This window comes from Panthera leo, chromosome D1 (genome assembly GCF_018350215.1).
Source record: "Panthera leo isolate Ple1 chromosome D1, P.leo_Ple1_pat1.1, whole genome shotgun sequence".
Taxonomy (NCBI): domain Eukaryota; kingdom Metazoa; phylum Chordata; class Mammalia; order Carnivora; family Felidae; genus Panthera; species Panthera leo.
In genome coordinates, this window is record NC_056688.1 from 98,707,936 (window position 1) to 98,730,179 (window position 22,244).

The 22,244-nt window shown below is 41.9% G+C and overlaps 2 protein-coding genes across 5 annotated transcripts in view; both read right to left on the minus strand.

Annotated features, from left to right (window-relative positions):
- Window positions 1–274: 274 nt before the first annotated feature.
- Window positions 275–22,244, minus strand: part of CKAP5 (cytoskeleton associated protein 5) — a 112,952-nt gene continuing 90,982 nt past the window's right edge. For all 4 annotated transcript variants that reach the window (XM_042904457.1, XM_042904460.1, XM_042904458.1 and 1 more), the window contains exons 33-44: window positions 22,017–22,189; window positions 20,648–20,821; window positions 20,305–20,425; window positions 7,751–7,930; window positions 7,083–7,270; window positions 6,256–6,331; window positions 5,355–5,543; window positions 5,129–5,266; window positions 4,549–4,632; window positions 4,294–4,453; window positions 1,091–1,242; window positions 275–987 (exon numbers count right to left, since the gene is read on the minus strand). In XM_042904457.1, coding sequence (XP_042760391.1) covers window positions 742–987; window positions 1,091–1,242; window positions 4,294–4,453; window positions 4,549–4,632; window positions 5,129–5,266; window positions 5,355–5,543; window positions 6,256–6,331; window positions 7,083–7,270; window positions 7,751–7,930; window positions 20,305–20,425; window positions 20,648–20,821; window positions 22,017–22,189 — 1,881 coding nt within the window. In that variant the 3' untranslated portion in view covers window positions 275–741. The remainder of the gene's footprint in view (window positions 988–1,090; window positions 1,243–4,293; window positions 4,454–4,548; window positions 4,633–5,128; window positions 5,267–5,354; window positions 5,544–6,255; window positions 6,332–7,082; window positions 7,271–7,750; window positions 7,931–20,304; window positions 20,426–20,647; window positions 20,822–22,016; window positions 22,190–22,244) is intronic.
- LOC122199412 (10 kDa heat shock protein, mitochondrial-like) lies at window positions 16,666–16,969 on the minus strand. Its single transcript, XM_042904461.1, has one exon. It carries the CDS (start codon window positions 16,933–16,935, stop codon window positions 16,687–16,689), a length of 249 nt encoding a protein of 82 aa, XP_042760395.1. The 5' UTR covers window positions 16,936–16,969; the 3' UTR covers window positions 16,666–16,686.

A 22,244-nucleotide genomic window follows, 5' to 3' on the forward strand; every position in this document is an offset into this window, starting at 1 on the left:
CCGAGAGCTCCTTGGAACCACAGTGCTGGTGGGAGGGAAGTCATGACCTGGACCTCAAAATGGGGAAGAAAGGGACTCCTCTGCTCTCCCGGGGGCTGCAGGTGGAAAGCAGGAAAGGTGCGCTGCTGCTCCTCCCAAGGGAGCAGAAGCCCAAGCCTGTGCACCCGGCCCCGGCGCTGCTCCGTGAGGGGGCCTCCCTAACCATTCTGTGGCTGCCGGCCGGGCCCAAGAACCGTGACAGAGCTGCCCAGATACGGAGCATCTTGGGAGACGGTTCTAGTTAATGCAAACTTTATTTATAAAAGACTCTTAAATTAGTTGTATCATGCCATGCATTCATACAGAATACAGTGACCCTTCAGGGCTACAGGGAGAAGAGCTCACAAACTCAAAGGAAAAACTATTAAAGTTTCTAATAGTTAAAAGCTAGGAAAGATCAGGACGACTTTACAAATGAGCAGTTAAAAATAAAAGACAAAGGCTATGGAGACTAGTCGGAGCTGAGAGGAGGGCAGCTGTTTACAAGTCTGTACACTAAACTACTACACGGACAGTCTTCTAGAGGCAGGGCGCTGGCGGAGAAGCAGAGTATGTACAACGACTCGCGCCGCGGCGGCTCCTCCCGGACCCGCGGTGTGTACAGCCGGCCAGTCTGTGTGCTAGGCCTGCCGAGGCCCTTCGACTAGGAGGACTCCGAGTTTAGTGAACTGAAGCTGCGGGGTGCCGGGGGCTGGGGCGGCTTCACTTGCGACTGCTCTTTATTCTCTCCAGTCTCTTTTTCAAGTCGTCAATGTTAGCCGTGGAGGACGAGGACGTGGTCGTGGTTCCCGAAGAGTGAGTCTGGTGAGAATCCAGGTCCAAGTGCTGGTGCTGCTCCCGGGACTCCCGGAGCTGAGAGAGTTTGCTGTGCAGCATGTCTGTGGAAGAGGCAACCGTGGGAACTGCTGGTTTGGAGAGCAGAGAGGTCAACGGAGGTCGGTCATCTTGCTGTGGAGACAAGGGGAGACATTGGTAAAGCGGGTCGGTGCGCAGCTCTGGAACGGCAGCGGCCACTCCGTCCCCGAGCCACACGGAAGGAAAGGAGCGGTACCTTTGTATTGTCCAGACCACACCGCTGTCGGAGGATTTTGAGTCTTTCCAGGTAGACCGACGGTCCCACCTCCTCTCCGTTTGTGTTACCAATGGAGGACACTGTGCTTGTGGGAGCAGACATACACGTGACCTCCGTCTGAGGGGAGATGCCTAGAGAGGAAGCGTGGAAAGGACACTCGAATGTACCCACGTCCCACTTCTAGACTGGCCTGGTTGATCTGCCACCACAGGGAACGATTTGGGACCTAGATACCGCCATTATAAAGACTGAAAAATCCAGAAGAGTCCATCTGGAGTTGGCGATAAAGGGTGCTCTGAAATACACAAGATAAGCCGAGCGAGAGCTTCAGGAGTCAACAGAGAAGAGCAGACTGTCAGTTGGGCCGGCCATCTACATCTGGGATACGCGGGGGTTGGATCTTGTGACCCTACGCTGACCTGGGCCATCCAAAAGGCCCGCGCCACTGCTGGGGCCACGGGAAGTGTCCAGCCGAGGAACCTAAGGCCTTTAAATGTCGGCAACGATTAGACGAGGTGACACACAGGAGGAAGTGCTTATTCAAACCGGGGGAGAGAGCAGGAGCTGAAGGCTACAGTGTATTCAAGGGGAAGAGGCGGAAACGGAGGTGTCCTACAAACACCCAAAGAAGGGACAGGAACGGGAGCATCTGTCACCCCAGCGTGGAGAGCAATATTCTGGCAGGAGAGGGGGAGAAACCAAAAAAATCTGTCACAGTTCTTAAATTTCCGAGAAGGAACAATAACAAAATGCAGGCATTTAAAACACCCAAAGATAATGCGTTACAAGATGCATTATCTAAACCAAAAAGATAAGGTCCTGGGACGACAAACTTCCTTACGGTAAACCGAAGAGTCGCACACAAGATTCCTCTAGGAAAATAGGAATCCCTAATGTAAACGTGAGGAGAATGCTCTGACGGAGAGTGAACGAAGAAGGACGTGAGAGGCAGCGGTGAGGGACGTGTGAATGCTTTCCACACAAAACCGCTCAGGCATCAGAGGGGACACGCACGTGTGTTGCAGATGTGCTGTTCAGGCCCAAAGTATCAAATGTTGGATGTCACCAGAAAGGACTCTGGGAGTGAGAAAAGGGGGCTCTGCCTCGATCAAGAAAACTATGGTATGTCCGCTTACCACTTCCAACACCCCACATAACACAGTATCTACTAGGTTAATTGTTCGGCATCTGTCTCTACCCTTGTGGCTTATTAATTTATTATCTATTATTTATTTGTTGGTTTACGTACTTGAGACAGAGAAGTGGGGCTCATTCGAGGCTCGTGTTTATACCCAAAACAGGGCTCGAGCTCACCAACTGTGAGATCAAGACCTGAGCCAAGTCAGATGCTTAACGACTGAGCCACCCGGGCACCCTACTCCGGTGGATGTGAAATTCTAGCAGAGGCTTCTCTCTGTTTGCTGCCTGGCACACACAACAGTACTTGCTGAGTGATAGGAACGAAAGCTTCTCTGAATGTTAAGCTGAAACATTACTTCCCCACAGTGGAAAAGCCAAGTATCTGCAAATTACTGCTCACAGGATCTAGAGACAAAGGAAGACCTTGAAGGTGTCAGTTATAGAAAAGAGCTGTCAAGGGCCTTATTAAACCAAAAGAGAGATCTCTGTCACCATGCAGAGTAGAGCTCTCACATTTGTCCTGCATCTAGTTCTCTGTGAGTTCCGTGAAACTCCTCCTCTAACATTCCCAAATTTGTTTGCCTGAAAAACCGTGTTCCTTTGTGGTTTTCACAGTTGATCTTAGCCAAAAGGCTGAGAAGCCATCCTTTGTGGTTTTCAGATTCCAGTCATGTTCTCTCTCACCATGTGTGTTGCTGGGCTGAAGCTTTAGTTATATTCTCTGAAATTATTTTTCTCTTCTTCTCAACACCTTAAATTATGCCTCTCCAAGACCTTAAGAGTGTTTTTTCTTGAAGTGTAATGAGCAGAATGTCTACATATGGACATACCGTGGTTTGCTTGATCAAGGGGTGGGGAGTAGATGACATTTTAAGGAAGGTCTCACTGAGACAGTGGTGTCCGGACAAGGATCTGATGGAACAAAGAGAGCCAGTCACAAGACCATCTTGTGGAAGAGCAATCTACATGTAAGAAACGGTTGGTGCAGAGGTCTAAGCAGGTACATAAATGCCTGATGTGTTCTGGAACAGCAAGGAGGCTGGTGGGGGCTGGAGTATTCGGAATGGGAGTCGGAGTGAGTAGAAGACGCGGCTGTAGTGGTGGCCTTACGCGTAGGACCTCGTAGATCTCTAGAAGGCCTTTTGCTGAGAAAGGGAGAGCCTTTGGGAAACATTTGAGAAGTACTGTTTTGGTGCTATGCGTGGAAATGGGAAGGCGACAGTGGAGGCAAGGGGTCAGCATGAAGAACAGTGCCATAAACCAGGTGAGAGATGACGACTCTCACACCAGGGCAGTGGCCGTGAAGGTCATGAGAAGAGTGCGTGGAGTCTGTACATGGTTTGCAGGCAGAGCCAAAAGGATTTCCCGACAGAGAGGAAGACAAGACTCAAAGGCTCTGGGTCTAAGCAAACTAGAAGGACAAAGTTGCCATCACCTGAGATGGACAAGGAAGGAAACAGCAGGTCTCCTCCTGGCTTGGAGGAATATCTGGAGCTTAGCAGTGACATGTGGAGTTTACAATGCCTACCAGAGACCCAAGTGGAGGCATCATGCAGGATGTATCTGTTGGGATTAGGAAGAAGGTCTGAGCTGGACCCAAAACAACACTGGGCCTCTCTGGCACGTAAATGGTATCTCAAGTGATGAGACTACACGGATTAGTTACGGGAATGAGAGTAAGAAGAGATGGTTACCGACTGAAGCCTGGGGAGCGCCAACATGAAGAGTTCAAGGAGAGGAAGAATCGGAGACCAAGAAGGAAGAGGCCAGGAAGGCTGTGTAGGAGGAGACAAAGAGAGCATGGACAACTAGAAGCCCAGGGAAGAAATGGTTTCAAGGGCAGGGAACACTGTCCTTGTCAAACACTGATGATGGGTCAAGTCAGGTGACCGAGGTGACCACTGTCTGTAGCCATGTGAACATCGCTGGTGACCACTAAATATTGAGGAACACAGGCATTAATTTAAATGTGTCAAAGCCTCCAGTTCCTGAGCTGGGAGATATTTTGAACTCATCCCTGAAGCTACTAGAGGAAACCATACCTGTTGATGAGGGAATACGGCCTTTGCCTTCTCTCTCCATCTCAATCACCCGAAGGCCTCTTTCAACATAGCTCTGGAAGAACTGGGAGGAATTTTTCAGAAATGGTTCAATGTCGGCATCTGAATATTTCTTCTTATATTCATATAACTCTGCTAGGCCCTGGTTAATAAGAAAAAGGAAGAGGAGGGAGAAATTAGTCAGTGGTCCTTCTCTATAAAGCAGAAGCCCATTTGGCTAGACCCTTTCCCTTTTACCTCTTTGGTGTTCTCTTTAGAGCCAATCTTCTTAAAAATCTCAGCCAAGAAATCATTCACTTTGGCCTTTGATGATTTTTCATCCTGAAATTGAAAGGCACAAAGGACCGGCTAGACCCGAGTTATTAATTAGGAACCCCCCATGGTTGGATAAGAACTAAAGATATCTCAAAATCCAGACCTTACTGGTGTGTTCCTGTGGCTAACAGAAGCACCAATGTCTACACTGGAAAACACTAACATTCTGAGTTACTGAATGCCTCCAGCTGCAGCTTTTCAACTAAACTTGAGGAGGAAGGACCTTGGCCCATTCCTCCCTAATTAAGTAGAGCTCACAGTGAAATTTCTCTGGCAACCAAAGCTTTAAGCACAAGTACAGAAACCTTTCTTAGGGACCAAGAGGCACATGGTTAGAACTAGTTCATATTTGAAAACTTAAAGGTGGAAAATGGTCATGACACCTCAGCAGGAGAGTGGCCCCATCCCTGAGCCTTAACCTTAGACCCTCAGAAAGATGGGCTCCAGCGTTTACATCTGTGACAGGATCACCACCCTTAGTCTTTCGAGTCAGGACACTTACTATTCGAGACGCTCCCTTTTCGGTTTCCTTATCAGACTTGCTCCCGGTCTGGTCCATGCTGTGCTTCATCATCCGGCAGAGGTGGGCCTCCAGCTCAGATTCGTTCTTGTTGTCAATCATTGTTAGGTGGTCTAGGATCTGTGGGAGACACACGCACAGTGAAATGGCAGCAATGCCGTGATGTTCTCTCAAGCTCCCTCAGGGACCAGCTGCTGTTTTCACATACCTTGGGCCCTTTTAATTTGCATAAAGTGTGCAGCAGCGTCTTTAGAGTCCTTATGGGAAATTCACTTTTGCATTGCTTCAGTTTCTCTTTGGGGAAGACCTTCATGAAAATATGTATGTCCAGAAGAATTCTGTCCAGATTAATGCTGTTGATGGTATCAGGCAAGAGTCGAACCATTCTCCAGAGACACTATTGGAAAAAGAAACAAAGTTAGGAGGAGTGGCTGAAGAATGAGGATCACTCCTGGTACCATTCACCTGTCCCAAGCTCTGTGGTCACTTCCAAAAGATGGTCAGGGATATAAGTGTGGAACACCACCATGCCTTTTGAGTTCAGCTGCTAAAACATGAACAATTTCACTCATTTCAAGCACATCATGGCAAGAGTGTGACCAGCCGTCCATGTAATCATCCCCACACCTCCTTCACACTCCCTGGAAACGGGGGCCTTGAATGGTGAGAAGGTATGGAGAATCGGGTGCGGAACCCAACAGTACAGCAGTTCATACAGCTTAACCAAACCTGACCCAAGGACACAGACTCAATTACAGTGTAATAACAATGTTATAATGTTGCAGATACGTTCACTTAGGGTTTTCCGTTCAAGAGGCTAAAATATTACAGGACAGGGCTATACTTACTATTTCCCAAAAAGGTATAACATTTGTCTCATGAAACTAATTGCCTTTTGCTTCTAGGATAATCCGTCTTTCCCTTTTCATTGTTTGAGGCCAAAAACTGTTCAGGCCTGAGCCTGGGGTATAAACTCGAGACCAAGTATATTTTTTTCAGGTGTTCCTTGGTTGATTTGAGTCTATGTCTTACTTTCAACTCCCCTCTCTGCACACTTTAACAAGTATTGCATCTTGGAAAGAAGAGAGACCAAATTATTTCAACTTTACCTTCATAACAAGCTCTGAGAATTTGGGAGAACTGGCTGTTGCTAGTAGGCTGTCTTGGAGCAAAACAAGTAGGGCACTAGGAAAAAAAAAATCCCAACATGGTAACATTAATAAGTTTCAAACGTGCATTCCAATTAAAACCAATAGTTGAAAGGCCAAGTGTAAATATTCTGTATCCATCTAACAAATTGAGAGCCTATGGATCAGGATTGTCTCTGATTACTTGACATTCAGCTATAAAGAAAATAAACATCAATCATTTAAGCTTTCTCAGTTACTACTTGGTAAATGGTAAAGCTTGTCACTATTTTTCATTGTTACTGGTAGCCGAGACAGAAATGTACTTGAAATGTACATGAAAGGAGAGGTAATCAACAAACATGATAGTTCTATTCTAGAAAATTCTTTATAATTTTTTTTAAAGTTTATTTATTTTGAGAGACAGTGCAAGTTGGGGAGGAACAGAGACAGGGCGACAGAGAATCCCAAGCAGTCTCTGCACCGTCAGCTTGGAGCCCATTGTGGGGCTCAAACTCATGAAACCATGAGATCATGACCTGAGCAGAAACCATGAGTCAGATGCTTAACTGACTGAGCCACCCAGGCATCCCTATTCTAGAAAAGTCTTGATGCTGGCTGGCTTACTAAGTTGTTACTAGTTTTAGCTGCTGTCTCGGGTCAGAACACTAGGTTCATGAGGGAGAGAAGAGTAATAAACAAACTTATTAGGCAAACCTAAAGTTATAATTGGTCTTAGTGACTTTGGTTTCCATGGGTAGAAAAAAGAGAGGCTGTTTCAGGCTCAAATGGTGAGAGCATGGATATACCTCAGGATGTTGGTCTGGTCTGACTTCTCCAGAACCTTCACCACCAAGAGGTTCACAGAGCGGATCACCTGTTGTCCTTCCTCTAGATCTTCAATCCTAGAGTCCAGCATTAAGGTGATGAGGCCATGCATCAGGTCTTTCAGGACTCCAGTGGAGGCCTCCCGGGCAAGGCTTTCTATCTGAAACAGCTATCCAATCATACTTGTGTTAGGTATGAAAGCCAATATATAAAACAAAGAAGATAAATGTGGGTGGCACATTCTAGTAAACAGTTACACTGTATTAAAAAAAAATGCAGAGTATTAGGGGGAAAAAAACCATCAGACTTCCTCAAATCTCCAGAAATAGCCAAAACTAATTGGAGTGCTTCTTTCTTCCTGTTGTGAAAGTACTTTCTGTGTGAGTAGTTATCTGTGACAATGCAACCAGGGGTCCTACCATGCCTAATGAAGACACTGGCAGGAAGCAGAAATCTAGGTAGTATGTAAGCATTCTATTTTGTGTTCTAACAATAAGGCACCCAACATCTAATGAAAGTAGTCCGCAGTCTGCAAGTAAAACTCTGTAAGTGATGTAGGATTCAACGGAACATCTACATAGATTCAGGTTCTAGAACCCAGGTAGGATGAGACTGAAAAGAAGCTCATGTTCTGTAGAGGTGGCCTTACCGAAATCATGTTGCCAATGATACAGCTATAAAGCTTGATGATCTCATCTTTCTCCAATTTCTCATCTGCCATATGTGTGTTGTAGATGAGTCTTAGCTGCATGAACGTGGCTATCAGAAACTGATCAATATGTCCAGACATAGCTTCAGCTTTGTCTTCCTGTCTCAGGACCTCATCGATCTGGTAACAAAAACCCCAAGATATGTTAACTAAAATTAAAAACAAAAACAACAAAACAACCCCCAAGATACAGTCTCCAAGCTTCATACTTAGAAGTAGCAGGAAAATGTTATGTCTATAATATTTATCAGCAAAGTACTTATAATAATATCTAACCTAGAAAAAAAATCCAGTCACTTTACACATAAATAACTAGTCCTTAGGGATTCAAACACTCAGCAGATACTAACTGAGCAAGATACTGTTAGGTAAATTAGTCACAGATCCTATTGTAAAAGGTTCACTATCTAGAAGATTAGGGAATATAATCCCTATGTTTAAATGTCTCATCTATTAAAGTGAATACCCATCATCTCATTTGACCATTCAACAGCTCTGGAGAATCAGTAAGGTAAGTTAGTAAGATCTCCATTTACTACATGAGAAAAGCAAGGCTCAGAAAGATCAGACTACTTAGTCCAAACTCAAAACTCAAGTTTTCCCACATCCTGATTCTGGTGTTCTTTTTGGTTTGGTACATTGGTTGTCACTAACAGTAAAATGCACTACTGTGGGTAAAACACGTATTTCCCATTCACTACTGTAAAAATACCTTATTTTTATGATTACGTAAATACCACCCAGAGACAAATATGTCAATCTTCAATGACCGCCCCCTCCCCCATCTTTTTTAAGAGAGCATAAGAATGGGGGGGGGGGAGGGAGAGAGAGAGAGAGAGAGAGAGAGGCATACACACACTGTGAGAGAATCTCAAACAGGCTCCACACTTGGCACAGAGCCCAACTCAGGGCTCTGTCCCAAGACCCTGGAATCATGAGCTGAAATCAAGAGTCGGACACTCAACCGACTGACACGCCCAGGCACCCCTAATGACCCTACTTTCCGGCAGGGTTGTCCTATTGTGCAACCCCAGGGAGCACCATTTGGACAGACTGCAGTGGGAGTGGTGCCTGCTGGTGTTGTGGAAGCCAGGAGTCCTACTTTCATTTGCATCTTTATGCGTGTCATACCTCATTGGCACATACAATTTTATATAACTGGGGCTGTTTAACAACGTTGTGTCAACAAAGACACCATAAAAAATACTTTTTCTCCCCCCAGGGGGAAGCTTACCCTTTTTCTTTTTTTTTTTTTTTTTTTTTTTTAATATTTTTTTTTATTTTTTAATATATGAAATTTACTGTCAAATTAGCTTACCCTTTTTCTAATGTAATTAACATTAACAACCTGGTCCACATCCTTTCACATTCACAGAGTCATATACAACCACATGTGCATGCACAAATGGGGTCAAGGTTTAGGTTGTTTATTTTAAAGAGGATTATAGTTCATACACTTCTCTGCATCTAGCTTTTCTAGCACAACAGAAAATTATGAAATTCCCCAAAGGCCATAGGAATAGCTCTATTTTTAAAGACTGCATTAACAGTCCACATATGCATGTGCCAAAGTTTACTCAATTGTTCCCTTACTAACTTTCAATGTGTTTCCGGTTTGGTTATTTTGTTTACTATAAATAAGGTTTCAATAAACATCTTTGTACATGTATCCTAATATACTTGTGTTTTTATTTCTAAAAGAATGATACATTTCAAATGATGGCATAATACATATTACTGTGTGGTTTTCTTTAAAAAGGCACATTGGGGCGCCTGGGTGGCATGCAACGTCCATCCGACTCTTGGTTTCAGCTCAGGTCATGATCCCAGGGTCATGGGATCAAGCTGAGTTGGGCTCTGTGCTGAGAGTGGAGCTTGCTTGGGATTCTCATTTTCTCTCTCTCTCCTTCTGCCCCTCTCCCCTGTTCACACGCAAACTCATCCTTTCTCTCTCTCAAATTAAAAATAAAGGCACTAACATTGCATTTGCATTTCTACATTTAATGCACAAGTACTGTTTTTCCACAAGCTCTACTGGCTGTATGTTATTACGCTTTTTAATTTTTGCCACTCTGATGGCAAAACATGCTATCTTATTGTTACTTCAGGCTCCATGCCCAGTGTGGAGCCCAAAGGAGGGCTTGAACTGATGACCCTGAGATTAAGATCTGAGCTGAGATCAACAGTCAGACACTTAACAAACTGAGCCACCCAGGGGTCCCTTATTGTTACTTTAATTTGCATTTTGTAGCTAAGGAGGGCCTGGACCTCTTTTCACATACTTACTGGCCGTTTGGATATCTTGTGTGATTTGCCTATTCACATCCTTCAGTCATTTTTCTATTGGGTTCTCCTTTTCTCAAGAGTTAATAAAAGCTCTATTTAGTGTAGCTATTAATCCTTTATTGGTCATCTGGGCTGCAAATATATTCCACAATATGTACGCAATATACTACTTGTTTACTGATAGTATATGGTAGATTTCTGCAGATTAAAATCTTAAAATTTTATATGTTCGAATGTGTCTTTTCTTATTCTTAGGTTTCCTTCCTTGTTTTTTAATGTTTTCCCCAAATCCCCTGGTTCTTTTAAATATTTGGGGGGGGGGTGATGAATTGTTTAAAATTTTCACAGGGTTACTTTTTTTTTTTTTTTATCTCTTCCACATCTATGGTTGGTTCCTTCCTCATTCCTGATACATATTTTTGTTCTCTAGTCAGTCTATTAAGGAATTTGTTTTGTTTTACAAGAAACAAATTAAGAGTTGTTATTTTAAAAATCCATCTTAGGGGCGCTTGGCTGGCTCAGTCAGATGAGCGTGTGATTGTTGGGTCTTGGGGTTGTGAGTTCGAGTCCCATGTTGGGTATAGACATTATGAATAAACAAACTTTGAAAAAATAAACATCCATCTCATGAACTATAGATTTATTATCTCCTTTCAAATATTTTTTATTTTTTATTTTTCTAACTTCTGGTAAGTACTAAGTTACTTCATTTTAGCTTTTTTCTAATAGCAAATGCATTTCAGGCAATATATTTTTCATTTTTTTTCTTTTTACTTTTTGTGTGTGTGGATATCCAATTGTCCCCGTATAATTTATTGAAAAGACTTTCCTTTCCTTACTGTTGAACATTTCAGTGACACATTAGTTATAAATTTATTGCGCCTATATGCATGTATTTATTTGTGGGTTTTTTAATTCTGTTCCATTGAGTCTAGTTCATTATTTTTATGTCAATATCACATTGTCTTAATTACTATAGCTATATTATACTTAAAAATTTTTTTTTTAATTTACATCCAAGTTAGTTAGCATATAATGCAACAATGATTTTAGGAGTAGATTCTTTAATGCCCCTTACCTGTTTAGCCCATCCACCCTCCCACAACCTCTCCAATAACCCTTTGTTTGTTCTCCATATTTAAGAGTCTCTTATGTTTTGTCCCCCTCGCTGTTTTTATATTTGCTTCCCTTCCCTTGTGTTCATCTGTTCTGTATCTTAAATTCCTCATATGAGTGAAAGTCATATCTGTCTTTCTCTAATTTCACTTAGCATAACACCCTCCAGTTCCATCCACGTGGTTGCAAATGACAAGATTTCATTCTTTTTGATTGCTGAGTAATACTCCATTGTATATATATATACCACATCTTTATCCATTCATCCATAGATGGACATGTGGGCCTTTTCCATACTTTGGCTATTGTTGATAGTGCTGCTATGAACTTTGGGGTGCATGTGCCCCTTTGAAACAGCATACCTGTATCCCTTGGATAAATACCTAGTAGTGCAATTGTTGGGTTGTAGGGTAGTTCTATTTTTAATTTTCTGAGGAACCTCCATACTGTTTTCCAGAGTGGCTGCACCAGTTTGCATTCCCACCAGTGGTGCAACAGAGATCCTCTTTCTCCGCATCCTTGCCAACATCTGTCCTTGCCTGAGTTGTTAATGTTAGCCATTCTGACAGGTGTGAGGTGGTATCTCATTATGGTTCTGATTTGTATTTTCCTGATGATGAGTGATGTTGAGCATTCTTTCATGTGTTGGTTGGCTATCTGGATGTCTTCTTTGGAGAAATGTCTATTCATGTTTTTTGCCCATTTCTTCACTGGATTATTTGTTTTTTGGGTGTTGAGTTAGATAAGTTCTTTATAGATTTTGGATACTAACCCTTTATCTGATAGGTTGTTTGCAAATATCTTCTCTCATTCTTGTCGGTTGCATTTTAGTTTTGCTGATTGTTTCCTTTGGTGTGCAGACGATTTTTATTTTGAGGAGATCCCAATAGTTCATTTTTGCTTTTGTTTCCCTTGCCTCTGGAGATGTGTTGAGTAAGAAGTTATTGAGGCCAAGATCAAAGAGGTTTTTGCCTGCTTTCTCCTCGAGGACTTTGATGGCTTCCTGTCTTACATTTAGGTCTTTCATCCATTTTGAGTTTCTTTTTGTGTATGATGTAAGAAAGTGGTCCAGGTTCATTTTTCTGCATGTCGCTGTCCAGTCTTCCCAGTACCACTTGCTGAAGAGACCATCTTTATTCCATTGGATATTCTTTCCTGCTTTGTCAAAGATTAGTTGGACATACGTTTGTGGGTCCATTTCTGGGTTCTCTATTCTGTTCCATTGATCTGAGTGTCTGTTTTTGTGCCAGCAATATATTTTTCTGAGTTCAGTAGTTTCACTACAGGTTTAGAGGGAAATGCTTTCCTACTATTCACTATTAAGAGTTTTTTGGTTTTTTAATCAAAGGGTTAGTCAGGAGGGTGTTTCATACTTTTTCCAAGTGGCCATTATTTTTTGTGATATTATTTATTAAAAAGTCTGTTGGGTTACCAATGAAGAATTTGGTGAGTATATCTTTTACTACAACAGTTGTTAAGATATAAAAAAATATAGATATTTTCAGAGACTGTAAAATTCTATGTACACATATATTAAGTCCGGTTTACTGTTTACTATTTTATTAAGGTTTAACAACGTTAATATAATACAATATACAAATCCTAACAGTACATCTTAATGAAATTCTATGCATATGCATCTGTATATCTGCCATGAGAACAAGCTATAGGACATTGGTCGCACCCAAAGCCCTCTTCCTGCCCCTCCAAGCTGGTAAGCTGGTATCCTGCCTTTCACCAGGGGTTACTACTATTCTATCTGGCTTTTCCTTTTTTTAAAAAAAAACATTCTGACCTCTAACTGGTTAAGAATTGTTTCATTCCCATGTCCTTATCTTTCATCTACTACATCTGTCCCAATTCTCTCAACCTATAACTTGTCTTTTTATTTATTTATTTTTTTTAAAGTAGGCTCTACACCCAACATGGGGCTTGAACTCACAACCCTGAGATCAAGAGTCGTGTGCTCTACTGACTGAGCCAGCCAGGTGCCCTGCTTGGTTTTTCATTTTGTTATAAACAGAGTATCTTGTGATAAACAGATGTTTTCAGAAATGTTAAAGTAGTAAAAGATTTCTATTTTTTCCTTTATGTTTTTTTGTGTCTAGTTTAAAAAGAAATCCTTACATAATGTGAAGTAAAAAATGTTCTCCTATTAAGTTTTCCTTCTCACATCTAGGTCTTTAATCCATCTGAAATATACTTTGGCGTAGGAAATAGCAATCTAATTATACTGCTGTTCCCGTGGAAGATAACCAGTCCTAGCACCATTTACTGATTAATCCAGCTTTTACCAAGGGATTTTTAATGTCTTTTCTGTTCCTTTTTTTTGGGGTGGGGGAGGAGAGAAGTAGGGGGAGAGAGGGAGGAAGGGGGGGGAGAGAGAGAGAGAGAGAGAGAGAGAGAGAGAGAGAGAGGGAGAGGGAGAGGGAGAGGGAGAGGGAGAGAGGGAGAGAGGGAGAGAGGGAGAGAGAGAGAGAGAGAGAGAGAGAGAGAGAGAATGAGCACAACCAGGGGATGGGCAGATGGAGAGAGGGACAGAGGATCTGAAGCAGGCTCACCACTGAAAGCAGAAAGCCTGATGTGGGTCCTGAACCCACGAACCGTGAGATCATGGCCTGAGCTGAAATCGGAGGTTTAACCAACTGAGCAACCTAGGTGCCCCCAATACTGCACAATCTTAATTACAGTGGCTCTGTAGTTACTGTTGATGTATAGTGATAAAGGACCTCTGCACTGTGTTATAATTTTAAAAAACTTTCTTGGGGTGCCTGGGTGGCTCAGTCAGTTGAGCATCCAAGTCTTGATTTCAGCTCAGATCATGATCCCAGAGTTGTGGGATGAACCCTGCAATGAATTCCACACTTAGTGTGGAGCCTGTTTACGATTCTCTCTCTCTCTCTCTCTCTCTCTCTCTCTCTGCCCCTCTCCCCTGGTTATGTGCATGTGCTCTCTCAAAAAAATTTAAAAAAGATACGTAGATTTAAAATTTTTTTAAATTAAAAAACTGTCTTAAAAAACTGACTGCTGGGGTGCCTGGGTGGCTCAGTCAGTTAAGCAACTGACTCGGGCTTGGTCATGATCTCGTTCGTGGTTTGTAGGTTTGAGCCCTGCGTGGGTTTCTGTGCTGACAGCTCAGGGCCTGGAGCCTGCTTCAGATTCTGTGTCTCCCTATCTGACTCTCCCCCACTCACGCTCTCTCTCTCAAAAATAAATAAAACTTCAAAAAAAAAATAAATTTCAGCATCAATTTCGTAACTGTAGAACTGTTGAGATTTTGATTAGAATGGCTTTCACTGTATAGATAAATTTGAGGCAAATTGGCATCTTGATAACCCCAAACCTTGTGAACATATTATATTTCCATTTATTTGGAAATTCTCTAATGTCATTCAATTTCCTCTATAAAGGTTTTACATATAAAATGCTTGATTTATTCCTATGTAAATGTTTTTGTTACTGACGGTTTTCTTTTTTTTAATATTCTCATAAATCTTTATTTATTTATATTTTAAAATGTTTTTATTTCTCTGAGACAGAGAGAGACAGAGAGACACAGAGAGAGAGAGAGAGAGAGAGAGAGAGAGAGAGAGAACACAAGAGGGGGAGGGGCAGAGAGCGAGCGGGAGACACAGAATCCGAGGTTGAGCTGTCAGCACGGAACCTGACATAGGGCTTGGACTGAGGAACCGCAAGACTGTGACCTGAGCCAAAGTCAGACACGTAACCAACTGAGCCACCCAGGCACCCCTGTTAATTTTCTTATAATAAAAATATATAAAATTTACCATTTTAACTATCTCTTAAAAATAATGTTATTAAGTTTATTTATTTATTTATTTAGAGAGAGCATGAGCAGGGGAGGAGCAGAGAGAGAGAGAGAGAGAATCCCAAGCAGGCTGTGCACTATAGCCTGACTCAAGGCTCAAATACATGAACTATGAGATCATGATCTGAGCCAAAATCACAAACCGGATGCTTAACTGAGCCACCAAGGTGCCCATTTTAACCATTTAAGCATATAATCCAATGGCATTAAGTACCTTCACAATGTTATATAACCATCACCACTATCTATTTCTAGAACTTTGCTATCATTCTAATCGGACTCCATACCCATTAAATAATAACTCCAAATTCTGCCGCCCTTCCCTAGCCCTGGTAACCTCTATTCTACTTTCTCTGTGTGTTTGCCTATCCTAGGTACCTCATATACGTGTAATCACACAATATTTGTCCCTTTGTGTCTGACTTATTGTATTTAGCATAAGATTTCCAAGGTTCATCCATGTTATAGCATGCATCAGAATTTCATTCATCTTTATGGCTGAAAAATATTCCATGGTATGTATATACCACATTTTGTTGATCCATTCACATGCTGATGGACTCTTAAGTTGTTTTCCACCTTTTGTCTGCTGTGAAGAATGCTGCTATAATAAACACTGGTGCACAACTATCTGTGTGGGTCCCTGCTTTCAGGTAGTGGGAATATTGGATCTTATTGTAATTCTTGTTTAACTTTTTGAAGAACCACCAGACTGTGTTTTCCATAAATGGTTGTACCATTTTATGTCCTTACCAGTAATGCACACAGGTTCCAGTTTCTCCACATCCTTGCCAATACTATTGACCATTTTTTTTAAAAAAATTTTTAATGTTTTTATTCAAGAGCGAGTGAGCGAGAGCAGGGGAAGGGCAGAGACAGAGAGAGAGAGAGAGAGAGAGAGAGAGAGAGAGAGAGATCCAAAGCAGGCTCCAGGCTCTGAGCTGTCAGCACAGAGTCGGAGGAAGGGCCCAAACTAGTGAACTGCAAGATCATGACTTGAGTCGAAGTCAGTTGCTTAACCAACTGAGCCACCCAGGTGCCCTATTTCCCATTTTTAGAAAAAAAAGAAAATCCTACTGGGGTATGAAGTGGTATCTCAGTGTGGTTTTGATCTGCATTTCCTTAATGTCTAAAAGATGCCAAACATCTTTTCACATGCTTACTGGCCATTTGTGTATCTTCTTTGGAGAAATGTTGATTAAGTCCTTTGCCCATTTTTGAATTTTCTTTCTGTTTGTGTGGTTGAATTGTGGGAATTCTTTATGTGTTCTGGATATTAATCTCTTTTCAGATATATAATTTGCAAATATTTTCTCTCATTCTGTGGGGTGTCTTTTTACTCTCTTGATAGTGATCTTTGTTTGATGCATAAAACTTTTAAATTTTGATAAAGTTCAATTTTATTATTTTTTCTTCTGTTGCCATTGCTTTTGGTGTCATATCCAAAAAATCACTGCCAAGTCTAATATCATGAAGATTTCCCCCTATGTTTTATTTGTTTTGTTTGGGATACCATTAGGTTATTATAAAAGAGAGACATAGAAATTATTTACTTGATGGAAGATTTCACTTCACTAGAATGGGCAGCTTCACATGATGCCATTTCAATAATGATTTATTTTAGTCTACATACTTCCTGAGAATATCACCAGAAATAATCCTTGTCATCCAGAACTACTTTGGTGCCTCCATATTCTGGAAGAATTTTATCTCCAACTTGCACGCTAACTAGTTGAATCTCTCTCCTCTTTTCTCTAGAGCCCCATCCATACACTTTTCCTTGAGATTTTTCTGGAAGCAAAATGCCTCTTTTGGTTACAGTTTTGGCTATACTCCTTTCAACTAAAACTTGGTCAAAGAGGGGAAGAAACTTTCTAAACGCCTGTCCTGACATGACTGGCTGCTGCAGTTCGTACTTTGCTTTTGAGCTGCCACCACCACAAGGAGAACCCTCCCTCCACCTCCCGCCCTGCCCCCGCCATGTTTTCTTCTAAGAGTTTTAGAGCTTTAGCTATTACATGTATGTCTTTGGTCCATTTTGAGTTAATTTCTGTATATAGTATGAGTCCAACGTCATTCTTTTGCATGTGGATATCCATTTCTCCCAGCATCATTTGTTGAAAAGACTATCCTTTCCCCACTGAATGGTCTTGTCACTGCTGTCATTTAATTTGGTTTCAGGACTACTCAATTTTAAAATTCTAAAACTTTTTTTTTTTTTTTTTTTTGCTGGAGAGAATATATGTAATAAATAATCCTCATTAAGTACTCTTTCCACATACCCCCTCCCCCCTAACCCCATGGTCATCTAGTCCCCTCCAGCAGTTTCAAGTTTCCCTGTACTAGGAAATTCCCATTCTGGTTATTTTGTTTTATTCCTTTTCCCAATTACTGAGTCCCTTATGGTGTGGTTTGTTATCATTCTTTATCTAGTCAGGATTCACTCTTGGGTCTTTTTGGAAATCCTCAACTATGGCAATCTGAGCAGGGGAGACATAGCAGTTTCTGCCCTTCTAAGTCTGTGGTATGCCAGCTGGCAATCTATCAGTCATATGGCACAGCACCAAGAGTGGGCATTTCTGCTCTTCTGTCTCTGAAGGTACAAAAGCTAGAGACTTCCAGCCTCAGACAGTGAATTCAGGCTTTTGGTTCGGCAACTTATAGTTCCTTGGGGGGCCAGGGAGAACACCAGGTCCTCCTATTAATAACACTCATATGGACCACCACTGCCCTTTCTTTAGGGGATATGCTGATCTCCACAAAAAGAGTCTTCCCAGGAATTTTGGTGTCTCAATCTTTTTCCCTGGGCTCTGCACTACTGAACCTCAGGTTTTCCTGAAGGCCTGTATGTGGAAAAGTCTTGTACTTATACAACACAGAGCTTGACATTTATACATACTTCAGACACCACCTACCTGACCTAGCAGCTACTCTGCTCAGAAAAGGCAGATGGGTTTGGATTGAAAGGGATGGAGAAAGGCAAGAGGGATGCATGCATTCGAGTCATTGTTTTCCAAAATCCCCTCCAATACCAAAACCGTTAACAGGACACTCTTTGTAGAACAATAGCAAAAACCTTGTGCTAAGACTTCCAATTCCACCATTTCCAATCATCTGTCTTCATGGAGATGTCTAATGAGACAACACTCAAAATCAGAAGTTAGGACGGATGTTACTACCATCTAATCTTCAGGCTCCATTTTCTCCAACTGCCCCGATCACGTTCTTCATAGCTAAAGGCCAGTTCAGAATCATTCACTGTATTTAGTCATGTCTCTTAGTCTCTCTTCAGTGTAGACCAATCCTCAGTCTTTCCTTGACTTTCTTGACCTTGACATTTGTAAAATATCCCTTGGTTTGCATTTATTTGAGATTTCCTCATGATTAGATGACATTAGGAATGTGAACAAAGTGATGCTGAATTCTCACTGGATCCTATGAGGTGGCACATGATTTTATCTTCCAGGGTGGTGTGTGCTACGCTTCTGTACTGTCAAATTCTCAAAGTATTTTTTATTTTTTGGCTACTTCTTATGTGTTTGTCCTTTGTATTTTGTGGAGAGGTACTATGAAACTGCAAATATCCCATTTCTCTTCAAATTTTTTATTTCTATTATTTTTTGAATTTAATAAATTTCCTGAATTTTATTCAGTGTATTAGGTTATACCTCATTACCACCACTATTTACTTTGATGCTCAAACTGTCCCCTTCAAACATAAGGCATCTGTTCCCGTTGGCCCCTGGGTCCTTCTGACATGTCCCTATCATTCTTTGAGCCTATCCTTCCTGTCTGGTACAATACGATGTTCCAGTATTACCCTGTACTTTTTCTAATTCAGCCCTAGAATCTGCTCCTTCTCCAAGGAGCTCTCATTCCCTTTTAGTGGAAAATTGTATTCAGAAGATAAGATTTGAGAGTGCTTACTGCTGTTGGGGTATTGCTGTTCTCAGGTCCTCTCAACTAGGACATGTATATATATATATATATTATATACACATATAACACACATTTATACCACATATATACATACATATACACTGACACTGATATTAATTTCTACATCTCTATAATGAAAACCATGAGTTCACACTGACACATCTAATTCCAACACCACAGTTTATTCTATTTCGCTTTCCTTTCATATTTGTAGTGCTTTTCTGACAGTAAGAAATTTGGGTTCTATTTTCCTTATATTTCTTTGACCAACCTTTTTGCATATAACCAATCTCCCATCTCTGCCACCAGTTCTTCCCTATGCAGATGCCTACTCCAGCTCTGACTCCCAGTTCTGAGCCACCTGTGTACTGGCCTGCCCCCTCCAACACACGTGGATATCCTTACCCTGCCTCAGATCCCACTATCATGCCAGACTGACTGCCTGCGTGGACATCCTCTTCATCCCACGTAGGCTCTGACTCCTGACTCTACATCACCTCTCCCGTATGACACCATCCTCACAGTGCTTGGGCTCTGAGACCCTCGCTCTGGGCCACTGTGGCTCCCCACCCCCACCACCTTGCCACAAGGTAGATGCCTACCTTGCTCTACCAACTTATTGGCTTTAGGACTAGATCGTTAGGGAAGGGAAGCAGAAGAAGAGACTGATTTTTTAGAAAATATATAGCTTCTTTGCTTAAAATTCTCTAATGGTTTCCCATCACATTTAAAATAAAATCCAAACTTACCCTGGGGCTTTTAAAGGTCTACATGATACAATTTCTGTCCACCTCTCAAATCTCATTCTGTACCATTCTCCCCCTTGCCCACTCTGCTCCAAGCACAGGGGCCTTGCATTAATTCCTTGAATATTCCAAACTCATTCCTCTCCTACAGCCTTTGTAATCTCTCTTCCCTCTGCCTGCATCCCTGACCACCAATCTAAGTAACTATTCAGCTCCTCTCTCTGATCACCCCATTGGAGTTATATTTACACAGTAGTTGCTATTATCTGATATTTTCTTGTTTACTTATTTCTCTCTGTCCACTAAAACCTAAGTAAATTCCATGAGATTTGGTTCCTACTTACTGCTGTTATTTCCAGCCTCTGGCGAATGAATGCAAGTGTAAAATAAAAAGCAAGGCTCTATGACAGCCATATTCTGGGAGGTCAGTGATGACAATGAGGGGTCCCTGTGCACGTTTTCATCAGAGCAGTGCTGAACGCTGCCTGCCTCCGTCAAATCTGCGACCAGAATGCAGCCACCACTCGTACAGCCTCTGCTGATGATGGAATTACCGTCGTGTGTAATACCCCCATTACCTGTGTCAGAGCTTGGATGCTCGTGTTGATGTCACCACTGGCTACTTGGGAGATAATGAAATTGATTGTGGATGCTGTATTACTGTGCATGTCATCAAAGTGTGGAGAAACAGCCCGGATTCTAGAGAGCAGAGCAAAGGGAAAAAATTCAATCTTTGTTAGGAGACATCTCAGTGAGTTGGGATTATGCAATTCTCTGCTACCTCCAGGTCTTAGTAAAGAACTGCTCCCAGCCATACAGTGATCAGTTCTAAAACATTCTAATTGTACAGAGAGCTCTTTTCACATATGCACTCTTTTGATCATGCACTGCTCACCACTGAAATGAAAGAGATTCACTTACTTGGGTTCAGGAATAAGGACGGGTTCAAAAATGTCATCCAGTTTGTGCTGAACAAGCTCTGGCATTTCACATCGAACTGTACCATTGTCATTCTCAATCTCATCTAGATCCAGCTGGAATTCTCGGCGAACCATCTGGGCTGCCTCAGGATGCCCACTCATGCTTCGGGCTTGGCTAAGGGAAGCAAAAGGAGGTTCCTGAACTAAAAGAAACTTCTGAAACAAAGGACAAGAGTAGCACTGCCAGTTGCCCCAAAGCTTCAAGACAGATGTTCAACTTCTGGTTTCAGCCCCCCTGAATTATTTGAGTCCTTGAGTCTAAGGCAAATGCCTTCAATGGGCCGCAATTCATGTTCATGAATATCCTCAGAGCTGGTGGTTTTAACCTGTATTTGTAGCAGCTTCCAAATTATAAGTATTCTCTCCAGTTCACTAAAGCCGACAAACCTTGTGTTGCTATTCCAGAGGGGGCAGAAAATAATTCATAAAATATACTTATACTGACTCAAAGGTCTCTACTTGGTCACAAATTTAAGAAAAATCTAGACTGGCTGGTTCTTTTCTGATAAATTATCCAGTGTTAAGTTCTTCTAATCATAAGCACTCATCCATGCAGTGTTCAGTACATTTTAAACTTTGAGGTACAGTCATCTCTTTTTAGGGATATTCACTCTTGATAGGTCAGGGCCAGCATTACATCTAAGCAATAGGTATTTAAAGTTTTCAAATTCAAATTGGTTAAAATTAGACGAACGATACAGCCCAAAATAGAGCTGTCTTTCTTAGATGGTAGTATTTTGAGTCCCTAAGCCAATTCTGGGTTGCATGCAATTTACTCAGCCTTATCTGAAGAACAGAATCCTGAATATGACCAAGCATAACACAAGGAAGAAGGTGAACCAATAATTTAGCCACATGACATTGAGTGGCCACTTCTGCTAGCCAGTGGACTTCTGGGGAAGGCTTGACACATGGGATACTTATGGACACCCCTAACCTGTTAAGAGTTATAAACTCTAAATCAATTGCCCTCCAGAGGGGATGAATCCAAGTCAGAAGTTAGAAAGATATAAGAGCCCTGCTAATGAGAAATTAGCAGGCAGTACTTACATCCTATAAGTGCGATACATAATTCTGTCCACGGAAAAGCAGTGAAAGAAGGCACAAGACTATTTAGAAGTGGTTTTGAGACAAAGACAAAGACAATGAAGACTGAAGGATTAAACATTTGGCTACAAGACATTTACCCAGACACTCTGTCATGCATGATAATGGCTACAAGAACTCAAGATTATGTTACAGGATAAGCTCTTAGCACACAAGGCAAAGTCCACTGAGACGTTCTTAGACAATTATCTCCATCTACATACTTGAGTTTGGAGGACATGTCCTCAGCTGGTCCCTTGCGCAGCATGTTGGCATTGGAGTTTATGCTCTGTGTGCGCTGAGGTCTCTCTTCCACCTGTTTTATTGGTGCAGCAGAAGGCCTCTTTGCTGACCGCTTAATCCTCTCCTCGAGCATGCTCATATCCTTTTCAGAAAGCTATAAGAAGAAGCCAATTTATTACCACATACTCTACTAGAATATGAGGAGAATT

What these genes read in the sequence shown, in the direction of transcription:
- LOC122199412 (XM_042904461.1), bottom strand. Translation starts at nt 16,935, where the DNA reads ATGTCAGGACAGGCGTTTAGAAAGTTTCTTCCCCTCTTTGACCAAGTT.